Genomic DNA, 13,160 nt, shown 5'->3' with positions numbered 1-13,160 from the left:
AGAGATTTCAGCCCATACAGTTTTCCCTTATAAATTAGGTGGTAAGAAGAAAGAGACAGCTGCTGGGTAATTCTGCAGTGTCCTCAGAGGATGCTTCTATTACCATCTTTCAGCAATTCCATATCAATGAGCTCGTCAGCCAAAAGGGAAAGATCTCTTGATGAGAATGTCCTGCCATTCTTATTAGCTGCAATATACAAGATATGTCTTTGGTGACTTCTGAACCCATAATCGTATTTGTCTGACAATAATTGGTACCATATGGTTTACAGACCACTTTCACAGATATTCTTCTTAGTGAATCTTAACAATAATCGTATCAATAACTTTGAATTTTGACCATTTATTAGATTTCCAAAATTATTCCACTACTTTGTTCTCTCCCCAGAACTCCTCTGCCTCTCAGCCTAGAAAATATAGTTAGAAGGACAAAGTACTGAATTACCAAACGATAAAACAAATAAGCATAAATCTCTTCTAAACTTATCACCTTGGTTATCTTTCTATTATAGTACTTTTGGGGTGGGGCGGGAGAGTTGGCATGTTTTTTAAAAAACAAGATGGTCTGTGAAATAGAGGATGTTATGTTAAGCCTTAATTCTGTGAAGCTAACCCAGAATTAATCCTGAAAGTAACCTGCCCATTTCTTTATATTTCCTTTGTTTCTGGATACAATCTAATTCCTAGAAGAGATCATTAATCCATTTTTATTCTGCCATTATGAAAGTATCCAATTAGATGGGTAAATAGATTTTTTAAGATAAATCCAAATAATTTAAAGATATATTTTTAGTGGATAATCTCTGCTATATACCAGCGATATTATATAGCTATCTTTCAGCCATAATTGTCTGAAGAAATGTAATAGCTCACATATCATTTTTTCATTAAAACTTTAAGCATATCCCCTAACTGACTTATTTTAGGCCCAAAGTTATTTCTTTTAGATTTTGAGTCTGCAGACATATTTGCATCTACATCCTGCAATATCTATAAGGCCGTTTTATTTGATAAACAGTCACCGAGGGCTTCTTTTGTAACAAACAATGTGTTGTGCACAATGGGAGAGAAACTAGTAGGAACAGAACAAAATCCCTAAAAACGAGACTCAAAGAGTAGTGGGGAAAGACAGCAACATTTTAAAGAGTTACAATTCAGTGTTAAAGTGCTGAGCTAAAGATGTCAGTACCAGAAACAGGGAAGAAAGAATTTCTCTGAGCAAAAATTCCACCATCATTCTTGACTCCTTTTGGTCATATCTGACACCTGCTCCATCAGCAAACCCCGGTGGCTCTAGCTTCCACGTGTATAAAGAACGCAGCCGCTTCTCCCCACCTGCACCGCTCCCAGGCCGAAGTCACCACCATCTCCCTCTGGATTATTATTTTTTAACTGGCCTCTCCTTCTGTCTTATGCCTCCTGACAACCCACGCCCCACCACCATTTGGTCAGTTCTCATGATGGCAGTGGGGTGATCCTGTTAACACATAAATTAAGTCATTCTGCTCAAAAACCCCTAATCGTCTACCAGTTCACTCTGAGTAAGAGCCAGACACCCATTAGGCCCTCTGTACCTCAGCCCAGCATCGCCTCTCTGAGCTCAGCTCCTGCTGTTTTCCCCCTCGCCCTCAGGAAAACACCCCAGGAATGCTCCTGCCTCAGGACCTTTGCACTAGCCGTTCCCTCTTCCACAGTGTTCTCCCCGCAGATAGCAACGTGTCAGCTCCTTCACTTCAGTTCTCTCCTGAAATGTCACCTTCTCAGTAAGGCCCTCCACGGCCACCTCATTTCAGCAGCAGCTTCTGCTCCCCAATATTTCTGTCCCCCTTCCCCACTATATCTCCTCCTTAGCACTTGTCACCACCTAGCATACTAAATATCTTACCTATTTTTCTTGCTTTTTGTCTCTATTCTCCAGTTGAATATAAGCATGACGAGGGTTAGCACAATGAGAACAGTGATTTGTGTCTTTAACTTGTTAAAGACACAAATGTCTGGAAGAGCACCTGGCACATAGTAGGTTATCAGTTAATATTTCTGGGAGAAATGATTGAATGGTTGCTTATTGATACTGGATAAGTGACTTGGCAAGTCCTTGTACCTTTATTGATTCACAGAGGACTGGGGAGAAGCCTGGGTAAGAGTGGTGGGATGATCTTGCTGGTTCACCCAGTTTCGTTTCAGAAGAGTCGGGAGGTTAATCCCAGAGCCCTCCCATCTGGCCATCTAGCTGACATGTAGGCATCGTTACATGTGCAGCTGGTCTTGCTCTTAGGAGAAAACAGTGCAGGAAGACATTTCCTCAGTCATGTAGCTTCAGGGCAAGCCGAAGAGACATGGGAATGAGGTGGAGTTTAGGCAGAGAATTTATTACCACAATTTCACTTTCTCCTGTCAAGGAAGCCTTCTCCGTATCAGGGTTTCCCGCTTTCATTGATCAGGAGTTAAATGAGATTGCTTAAGCTATTTCTTTTAATTAATGACTGTGCTTCACCCAATTTCACATGCACTCCACTTCTTCTGATGATTGTGTGAGGGGTAAGAACACAGACAGTCTCTGACTTACAATAGTCCTATTTACAGTTTTTCTACTTTACGACGGTGCAAAAGCGATACACATTCAGTAGCAAACATACTTTGAATTTTCATCTTTTCCCAGGCTAGCGAAATGTGGTACTATACGCTCTCATGCTGCTGCGCGCTGGCAGGGAGCCACGCAGTCACCAGGGTAAACAACTGATACATTTACAACCACTCTGTACCCAGACAGCCATTCTGCACATTCAGTACAGTATCCTATAAGCTACATGAGATATGCAATACTTTATTATAAAATAGGCTTTTTGTTAGATGTTGCCCAAGTGTATGCTAACGTAAGTGTTCCGAGCACATTTAGGGTAGGCGAGACTAAGCTGTGATGTTTGGTAAGTTAAGTATATTAAATGCATTTTTGATTTATGATATTTTCAATTTAGATGGGTTTATCAGGACATAACCCCATTATAAGTCAGAGAAGATTTGTACACTAAAGGGAGCATAGAAAGAAAAATGGGATATCAAGTTAAAAAAAAAGCTGGTTTCCAAAAGATGATAACCCACAGCTTTCTGTATGGTCAGGCCATTGCCTTCTGTGATATTTGCACTATGATGGCAGAACCAACCATTTTTAAGACTTGAGTATTATCTATTTTAGGATTTGGTGGCATTGGTGGGATGTTGACATGGCTACCCTGTACTTGAGAGTGTGCATCGCTTGGTCCCATTTTTGGAGGGTGGGGGAAGACTGGTTTAAAATGTTGCTTCCTACTAAACATGCAGTTATGGGCTTGGAAGAAATAGTTACGCATGCTAATCACTCCCCAATCTGGATATATTTCAGGGTGTTTTCACAGTTTTCCCCACATAACATCTGTACTTAAGAAGCCTCACTGCTATTGGTAAAGTATTGACTTGATTTCTCTGCTCACATCCAGGGCACTGCATGGTACTGCCCTGCTCTCCCTAGATCCCCTGCCAGGCACTCCCCTACAGGCCTCTCCATTCTCCATGAGTGTGAGCTTACACAGCCATTCATCTCCAGGTGGTTATGTTCACCATCACTGACAACTCCCTCTGCATCTCATACACACCGGGCTGCTCCCCTACTAAAATTTTCCAAAGCCACGTGTTACACATTCCTTTTCTCTGCCATGCTCCCAGCTGTTTTGTGCTGTTTTGATCTGTCTGTTTGCACAACGCTGTCAGATTATATGCATGAAAGGTGTATTGCTGACATGAATGGTTTTGAAAACGTTTCCGTAGAGGCTACCTCGGTTATCAGTGGGGAGAAGGAGGTCAGGGACTCCTACTTGAGCCTTTGCCAGAAGAGGACTTGTGTACATTGACAAAGAAACCCATTGAAATGTGATCATGATCTCTACCAATATATAAAGGATATGGTAGTCTCTACTAAAGAAATAATAATAGGCAGTAGTGACATAGAAAGGCTTAAAAGTATATGTTAAAAAGGAGATACTTCCAAGCAAGACTCAGGTAAATAGAATTGGTAGCTTACTCTTGGTTACCAAGTATTCATCAGCAAGAGACCCAAGCAAAACTGGCACACCAGAGAAGGGCCCTCGGATGCCCTGCTCACAGCTATCTGGAGGACTGCATGGAATCCACTATCCTTCATGTTGCCCGCGTTGGCCTGGTCTTACTTAGATAAAGGATAATTTAGCAATTATTTTTTTTCACCTAAGCAGATAAGAAAACCCAAGGCCCATGGCTCCTTAGCTGGACAGTGACGGCAAAGTAGAAAAGGGAAGAAAAGGGAAGAGAAACTAAAAAGATGGAAAGCACTTTTGTGATAGGAAAGAACATAGAAAATTTATTCCTAACAGCAAATTTTTGATAATGATTATCTACCTTTTTTTTTTTAATTTTATTTTTATTTTTTGCCGTACGCGGGCCTCTCCCGTTGCGGAGCACAGGCTCCGGACGCGCAGGCTCAGCGGCCATGGCTCGCGCGGGCCCAGCCACTCCGCAGCATGTGGGATCCTCCCGGGCCGGGGCACGAAGCCGTGTCCCCTGCATCGGCAGGCGGACTCCCAACCACTGCGCCACCAGGGAAGCCCTATCTACCCTTTTTAATCACTTCTTCAAAGGATAAACTTAGCTTCTGTTTGCTTCCCTGATCTTTTCCCACCAAGTTTGCTAATTTGACTGTAGATATTATAAAGACAGCCCATGAAAATGTGTGGCATTTAATGTTTAAAGTCTAGCTTGCAAAAGAAAAAAAAAAATGTATATGTACACATATTATTACCTTAAAAGGAAAATCCGCCATGTATTTAATTTCAATCTATTCTTTAAAGATTTCACATAAAAAAAATTTCACTCTACGCCCATAGCCATATATAATAAAGAGTGTAATGAATAAAGTACACTTTTTAAAAAGTCTATCCCGGGCCAAGGTATGTGGGTATGATGCACTGTTTTCAGATTTTGTTTTCTTCAATCCTCCAACAAAGATTGGCCCCAACTTTGCTTGCACGCCTTATGTTATCCAAATATCTCTGCCAATCTTTCACATGCTATCTTTGGCCAGTGTTCTCCTTGAAAGATAGCTGGAAAAAAATATGCTTTTCTGTTTGTTTAATATCTGAAGAAGAACTGCTACAACTGAGGTTGGCTTTATCAGCTCAAGCATTTTGGGGATGACGAGGTCTCTCTCTGGTCCCACCCCTCCATGAAGCTAGAGATCCGCAATTGTTTCAACACATAGATTTACTTTGGATTGTTTTTCACTTGTCTAATCAAAACATTATTTCATGGGCATTATTTGATGCGTCAGTACCCTAGTGAAACTTTTATATTGATATTTTCCCCTTAGAAACAATAAATCACATTTTCCTCCAAAATATAAACATTCATAGGCCAGCAACACTCTAAAATCCTTTGTAATCCTGGCTTTCTTTAATAAAGCCACTTAGCCCAGTCCAAAATAATCCAAACCTTTCCTACCCTTCTCAATATCCAAGTTCTGGAGTTTAGAGTTTTGTCTCCTATGTGCTTTGCCTCTGCATTCTCGAATTCTCGTGCTTTCTCCTCCAAATAGCTGTAGGACTCCACTTAAATCCCATCAGATTCTTTTTACAGCTGAAATAGGAACCCTGAGGTCATTTCTAGGCCAACTCTGCTGCCTAATCTGTGAGAATGTCCTCATCACACCTCCCCCTCCCAATTATTTTTAAACTCAACTCTTCAAAGTAAAAAAGTGTAACAGAGCCCAGAGAAGCAGAAATGCTAGAACTTGCCTTTTTCTTTTTATCTTTCACAGGAATGGCATTTTTAAACACCAGCTTGTGTCAGACATTGAACAGTCTCCACCCAGGAATGAATGTTTTGATTAAAAGTTATTTAGTATCTCTAGCTCCTTGGAATTCTGCCTAAAGCTGGAGGTATTCTTAGCTGCAGGTCTTGTGCCTCTTCGACCAGATAGAAAAATGGCTCAAAATCTAGAGGGAATAAATGGCATTCTCAAAATAGCTACTTGATTATGTAGGTGTTTATATCAGAGAGGATCCTGATGTGTTGAGAATTAGGAATTAGAAAAGAATGCTGGGATGCGAAGGAATATGTCAAAGCAGCGTCTTTCTATAGCTCTATCCCTATGGCCATTGATTCTCAGGCTTTTGCTTAAAATCAGGTTTAGAACACTACATTCGTATGGCAGGCCTCTGTACATAATGTTTCTTGACTTGAATCTGTATTTAAATCAACAAGGGTTAAAGACATTTAAGCAGGTTGGTAGATAAAATATGATCTAATTTTTAAACTACTTTTAATGTCAAATCATGGGGACAGATTCCCATAGCATCTAAACATGCATTTCAAAAAAGGAAAAAGAAAAACTTTATTCCAAGGATGCAAATACAATTTTGACTCAAGTTATTTTCGCTTCAGAGGTAGCGTTGCTCTCAGTACAGCCTCTTCTCTTTAACGATCATCCTTTTGAGGCAAAATATTTACAGAGCATTGAATTATTTTTCTGGCTTTCCAACAGCATTTCATGCACTGAGATATTGACGTGACATAGTTAGAAGTTGGGCCCTCGGGACCTGTATTGTGCAATGGCATTGTGCTGCTATCATCAGGAGATGCCTTTTTTTCCAGCCCCCAAGGTCCTGTCTGTACTTGTTTACAGGTCATCTGGAGAGAAACTAGTATAGGTTCAGTGGCATGAGTGTTATCACGGTAACCTTGGCAACAGAGCTAGCTCTGATTTCAAAACCTCACATGCTGTATCATAAAATTAGATGGCAGAATTGACATTTTGCTACATGTCTGTCATATAAATTAAACTCTGAGAATGATTTTCTTTATAGCCATGTGCCTTAATATGGAAATAGAAGGCACCAATTAGAAAAAATTTTACACATGTATCAATAGGTACTGTTCCACATTTAGGTGGTGGATACATTTTCTCAATTCTTTCCCTATGATTTTGAACCTGAGATACTGCCATATTATTCTCACTGTGCAGAATTCTTGGCAGCTTTATTTTATGATCAGGCTGAAGCTTACAGCAGAGCTGCATCAGATATCCTATATAAATAGGATTATGAATAATAGAAAACTCAGCTCCTAAAAAATGTAAAATTCAAAGCATTCTTGACTTTACTGGATACTATTATTTATGTTGATTAGAAGTGAGACTGTGCACAGAATATTCTGCTAACTAAATCAGAATCCCAAAGACAAGACATGCTTCCCTTTCATTTATATAGTTATGCATATTTTTACACACATTATATTTTCCAGTACCCAAGAATCTTTGATAAGATCTTTATTTCAAGGGCATTTGAAACATGCAGATTAATCCACTCATCTGCTTTGAGTCCTAGAGTCCTCTTTTATAATTAGTAAATATTTTAATGTCAGGATTTTCCCCTCTACTTGTCGTGGTCTGGTGCAGTTTTTCTTGGATATAAATTTAAATACTCAACTTGTGAATTACATTTAATGTAAGCACCCTGCAGTTCGCTGCATTGCAAATGATTATTTTTAGAAATTTTATGGTTGCCTGGATATATTTGTTTCTCTTCATTGATATGTAGGGAGAGAAGCTCATTAATGATTTAAAAAGATGGTGTTTTGATTCATCGACTTGATTCTTCTCATTATATAAACAGTAAAGGCAATAAATTAACATCTGATAAAATTGTGAGTTTATTTCTGAATATAACTGCAAAATAGTCTTGAATCCTTGGTTACAACTCTTTCTATTCTTTATATTCTTCTGCCTCCATGTTTTCACAGTCATCATTCTGCACATTTGAACCTAGAAAGATGGTTTATAATTCTTACTAAAGATACCTTTTAGCAGTTATCTGTCAAACTCCATAATTGACAACTGTTTTGTAAAACAGTTCTTTGGCTCCTAGAATGATAAGTTATTATATAAAACATGGAAGATCCTTATGTCACAACTGACTTATAAAATAATTTTCCTTTTTTCCATATATCTGCTCTGCGTCATGTCTCACATTTGAGAAATCTGCTTCCAACATTTTCTCATCCATCTTATTAGCCGTCTGACTAACTCCGGCTAGTTTTATGTTAAATACTACCTTCTTGCCTTACACCTAGTGAAAAGTCGAAATTCCTGCAAATTCAGGACTTTTCCTTTTCAGAAAAAGATAAGTGGTTGTGCTCTCTCCATGTGTGCTTAAGGGAGAAGAAGGGCAGAAATCCTTCTGTGTATTTGCCGACCCTGTACAGCAAATACCTGTTACATTTTTTTGTAATGTGTAAACTGTTTGCTTTATCTCATTGAGTCATCGTCACCTTTCTGTTTACAGTGGTAAATGGTATTTTTTTATTATTTTCTTTTATCTTGAAACTATTTCTTGTGATGAACAGAAATAGTTCAGCATGTTGTGGTTCCAGAACTGAGTCTAGTTTGGATAACCATCCGTACTGTAAAATAACGTCATTGGAAACCCTTCGACGCATAGGCCTTCTGCAGTGCCACATGGAAATGAACTCGGGCTGTGTGGGTGCTGGAATGTGGAGGCTTAATGGGCTGTTTGCATGACGCCAAGATGTATTTTAATATCTGGTCTTTTTTTTTTTTAAACTGTGACATGATATGGCATTAGATGGATGGGGGAGGGGAGGAACCATAATGATAAAAGAGGAAATACAAGTTAAAAGGCAAAATACAGCTTCTTGTGTGATTTCCTTTTAGGTCCGACGTTGTGGTCCTCTGTTTTTCGATCGCTAATCCCAATTCCCTACATCATGTGAAAACGATGTGGCATCAAGAAATCAAGCACTTCTGCCCTCGCACACCTGTTGTTCTAGTTGGCTGCCAGCTAGATCTCCGCTATGCCGATCTTGAGGCTGTTAATAGAGCCAGACGCCCTCTAGCAAGGTAAGCCGAGGGACTCAGGGTTTCCCTGTGCCGGCCACATTAAAATTTAGAGGTAGCAGATGTCTCTGTAGCCTTGGGTTCTGTTCTTCAGTGGCTCTGGGGCCCCATCAATCAGCCATATGCTTTAGGTTTGCTTGTTAAACATGAGGAAGGGGTTTGTGTCCCTGACCCCTCTCACCTCTTAGGCAGGAACCCATTTTTGTAAAATGGTTGACCAGCGATTGAAGTGAATTCTCTAATTATGATATGGAGTGTATAAAAGTGCTTTGAACTTTGTAAAGTAGTAAACAAAATGTTAGCTACTCATAATAATGTCTCTCTGGAAATTACATTATAGTAAAGTTAACTGACATTCAGAGCCATCAGCCATAATTCTTGCCCCCAGGAACATCAGGTTCATGCAAACACATATATCCAGGTGTTTGTTTTTGTTTGTTTTTGTTTTTTTTTTTTTTGCGGTACGCGGGCCTCTCCCATGGCGGAGCACAGGCTCCGGACGCGCAGGCTCAGCGGCCATGGCTCACGGGCCCAGCCGCTCCGCGACACGTGGGATCTTCCCGGACCGGGACACGAACCCGTGTCCCCTGCATCGGCAGGCGGACTCTCAACCACTGCGCCACCAGGGAAGCCCCATCCAGGTGTTTTTAATCTTCTCATTTTCCTCCATCCAACCTCTGAGAGTATTTCATTCCCAAGTTGGCAGTGTCAAGTTTTAAAAAATTATATAGACCAATGGTTGCAAAACTGCAACACTGCTTTTCAAATGGCTCTAGCGGTGATATGTTTAGAGCGTCACAGGTTTAAAATACAGCTTGAAGGAGAGTTTGTTTCAGTCTGTATAAAATGTGGATACCGATCTTGGTGGCAGGGACATGGAATAAGAGTTTTTCCAAAAGTTGTGCTCCTTCAATATTCTCTTTTAAAAAATAATTTTATACGTTTTATGCTTAACTCCGTTTTTTGCTGGTGAGCATAGCTTTTCCCAAAATGTTGATATTAATACCTTCCTTCCAGGCAGGTACTTGCCTTAATAGGGTCGTTAGAAAATTTTACACAGATACAAGTTTTTATGCGCTCACAGCAAAAGCAAATGGTACTTTGTTGAGATAATTTCTGATGTTCTAGGTATGTCTTGGATGAATGTTCTGAAAACAATTCATGTTCCTTCTATTCTTAAATGCATGGACTAGGAATTGAATAGCATAAGCCACGTAGAGGGAAAGAGGACTCCGGGCAAATGAGAGATTAGCCCCTGGCCCCGGAACTTTCTGTTTCAAAGGTTAGGATAGTTGGGCCTCACACCGTGGATGTGCGGAGGCCTGGAGGAGAGTTACAGAGCTCCAGGGGACAGTCCTTTCCATAGACAGTTCTGAGATTTGATGAAGGAGGTGGCATCTGAGCTAAGCCTTAAAGAGATTCATCAGTGTGATGAAGTTAACCCTTCTCCCTCTCTGCACTTCCCTTCCGCCTTTACAACAAGCTGCAGTTTTCCATCTAGGTCCTCAAATCCAAATTCTACCCAGTATTCTTATTGTTCCTAAGGCCGGTGCCTGTCACACACATCACCCTTGGTCTCGTAAGCCAAGTATTTATTTAGGAAGATCATCTCCTAAGAGTGTGTCTCAGAACCAAGGATGTGTGTGTGAAGAGTATAACGACAGATCCCATCTTGCCTACGTTCTGGAATCCATCTGTGTCTTGACCACGGTTATGCCGTAATTACAGCACTCATCTGCCAGTACTGCTTCCAGACATTTGGCTTCCTGGGTTTTGATTAGATTGTAAGCGGGCCTTGTGTGCCAGTCTAAAGGGTGTAGACTTTATTCCATGGGCTCTGTGGAACCAGAGGAAGTTTTTTTTAAAGAACTGCGGCTAAGTCATACTTGTATTATGTGAGGAATTTTCGTGCAACAGTAAGCACTGTGAGAGAAAATGTGGAGAATCTGAAGAAAGATGAGTCCAGGGGCTCATGTACTAGTCCAGGCAAAAGATGATGAGGGCCTGACTGAAGGGTGTGGAAGTAAAGAGAAGCGGTGAGATATGAAATAAGACTCACAAACCTAATAGAGGAGACTTAATGAGCTGTCGGACATGGACCGTTTGATCTAGAACCAGGGAGTTCTAGACTCTCATTGCTTAGGAAAGGTCTCTCAGCAACTTGCAAATGTGACCTTAGGCAAACCCTTTAAACTCTCTGCCTCAGTTTCTTCAGAATGTAGAACAAATATAATACCCATAGAGTTGCTGTGAGGCTCAAGTGAGAAAATGACTATGGATTGATTTTTAAGGTATACAGCAAAATGTAAGCATAAGGGGATAATAATGAAAATGATGCCGATGATGGTGGCAATGGTGGTAACAGCTAACATGTATCAAGCACTTACTATGGAACAGGTGCTATGCTGGGCAAATATCTCATTTAAACCTTCCAATCGTCCTTTAAGATGCAAGTACTCCCTATTATTCTTCCTATTTTACAGATGGGAAAACCAAGGCTTAAAGAGGTTAAGTAACTTTGTCCAGGATCACATAGCTAGCAAATGGCTGATACTTGAGTTATTGTTGTTACTACCAGAAGCACTTTTTTTTTTTTCCTGCAGTCATAAGTCCTTTATATTTGCAAGTCTTAAGGTTGGTAGATTTTTCAAGAGTCTGGTTAAAAGCCTGAATAGGATTTTAAATGTATAATCCATTTAGGTGCTTAGATAGGCCCTGGTTACTATTTTCTTTCCTGAAATAAGACTGATGCTAATTTGTAAAGTATTCTATTTCAGGCCCATAAAGAGAGGGGATATTTTGCCCCCAGAAAAAGGCCCGAGAGGTTTGCAAAGGAACTGGGCATACCCTACTACGAAACAAGCGTATTTGACCAGTTTGGAATCAAGGATGTATTTGACAATGCAATCCGAGCCGCCCTCATTTCCCGCCGGCACCTGCAGTTCTGGAAATCCCACCTAAAGAAAGTCCAGAAACCTTTACTTCAGGCACCATTCCTACCTCCAAAAGCCCCTCCACCGGTAATCAAAGTTCCAGAATGTCCCTCCACAGGGACGAACGAAGCCGCCTGTTTACTGGACAATCCTCTGTGCGCTGACGTCCTGTTCATCCTCCAGGACCAGGAGCGGATCTTTGCACACCGGATTTACCTTGCTACCTCCTCTTCCAAATTTTATGATCTCTTTTTAATGGAATGTGAAGAAACCCCCCACTGGAGCGAAGGAGCTTGTGAGCAAGAGAAGCAGAGCAGGGATTTCCAGGGGCGGCCCCTGAGTCTTGATCCAGACGAGGAAAGGGAGGAGGGCACCCCAAGGACACCTCAGGCCGATCAGTGGACGTCCTCAAGCCAGAACCTGTCCCAGCAGGAGACCCCGGGGCTGGAGGCCGAGGGCTCAGCGGCAGAGACACAGACCCTGTCAGGCTGGAGTAAGGGCTTTGTTGCCATGCACAAGGAGATGCAGGTCAACCCCATTTCGAAGCGGGTGGGCCCCATGACTGTGGTCAGGATGGACCCATCCGTCCAGCCAGGCCCTTTCCGGACCCTGCTCCAGTTTCTCTATACGGGGCAACTGGATGAAAAGGAAAGGGATCTGGTGGGCCTGGCTCAGATAGCAGAGGTCCTAGAGATGTTTGATTTGCGGATGATGGTGGAGAACATCATGAACAAGGAAGCCTTCATGAACCAGGAGATTACGAAAGCGTTCACGTACCGGAAAGCCAACCGGATAAAAGAGTGTCTCAGCAAGGGGACATTCTCAGGTGAGCGGGTCCAATGGCAAAGTCATCAATACCTCTGGTTGCCTTTGATCAAACGTTAGCCAGACACGAGGAGGGGAAGGGTAACCATCACTAGCGTACCTAAGTACTCTTCCCCCACGTACCCAAGTTCCACGTATTTTACTTATTTCATTCTCACAGACTTGAGGGTTAAATGTGATGATCTCCGTTTTGCAGATGGGGAAACGGAGGGACAGAGAGGTTAGGTAACTGGCCCACGGTTATACAGGTTGTAAATGACTCAGCCAGGATTTGAACGCAAGCTGCCCCCTAAAGGCCCCGTGCTGTCACAGCGCTCCTCAAGGGTAGGTCGAGCTACCCCCGAGCCTCAGCCAGTCGGTTTGATGCTCACAACCGCCCTTCAGGATTCCTTCCCTGATCAAGTCTGTTTTGACCCTCCGGCACGCACCCATGACAAAAATCAGTGGCCTTTGTTCCCCAGGCCATGAAATCCTTGAGGCCATTT

General features: G+C 41.6%; 1 protein-coding gene across 1 annotated transcript in view; it reads left to right on the top strand.

The window, feature by feature from the left end:
• The window catches only part of RHOBTB1 (Rho related BTB domain containing 1), a 67,971-nt gene that overhangs the window by 38,738 nt on the left and 16,073 nt on the right, over window positions 1-13,160 (top strand). Inside the window, 3 exon segments of the mRNA XM_032607986.1 lie at window positions 8,735-8,920; window positions 11,695-11,734; window positions 11,737-12,676. Coding sequence (XP_032463877.1) covers window positions 8,735-8,920; window positions 11,695-11,734; window positions 11,737-12,676 — 1,166 coding nt within the window.

This window comes from Phocoena sinus, chromosome 16 (assembly GCF_008692025.1).
Source record: "Phocoena sinus isolate mPhoSin1 chromosome 16, mPhoSin1.pri, whole genome shotgun sequence".
NCBI lineage: Eukaryota > Metazoa > Chordata > Mammalia > Artiodactyla > Phocoenidae > Phocoena > Phocoena sinus.
The sequence above is the reverse complement of the archived record's forward strand: the minus strand, read 5'-3'. Positions and strand labels throughout refer to the sequence as shown.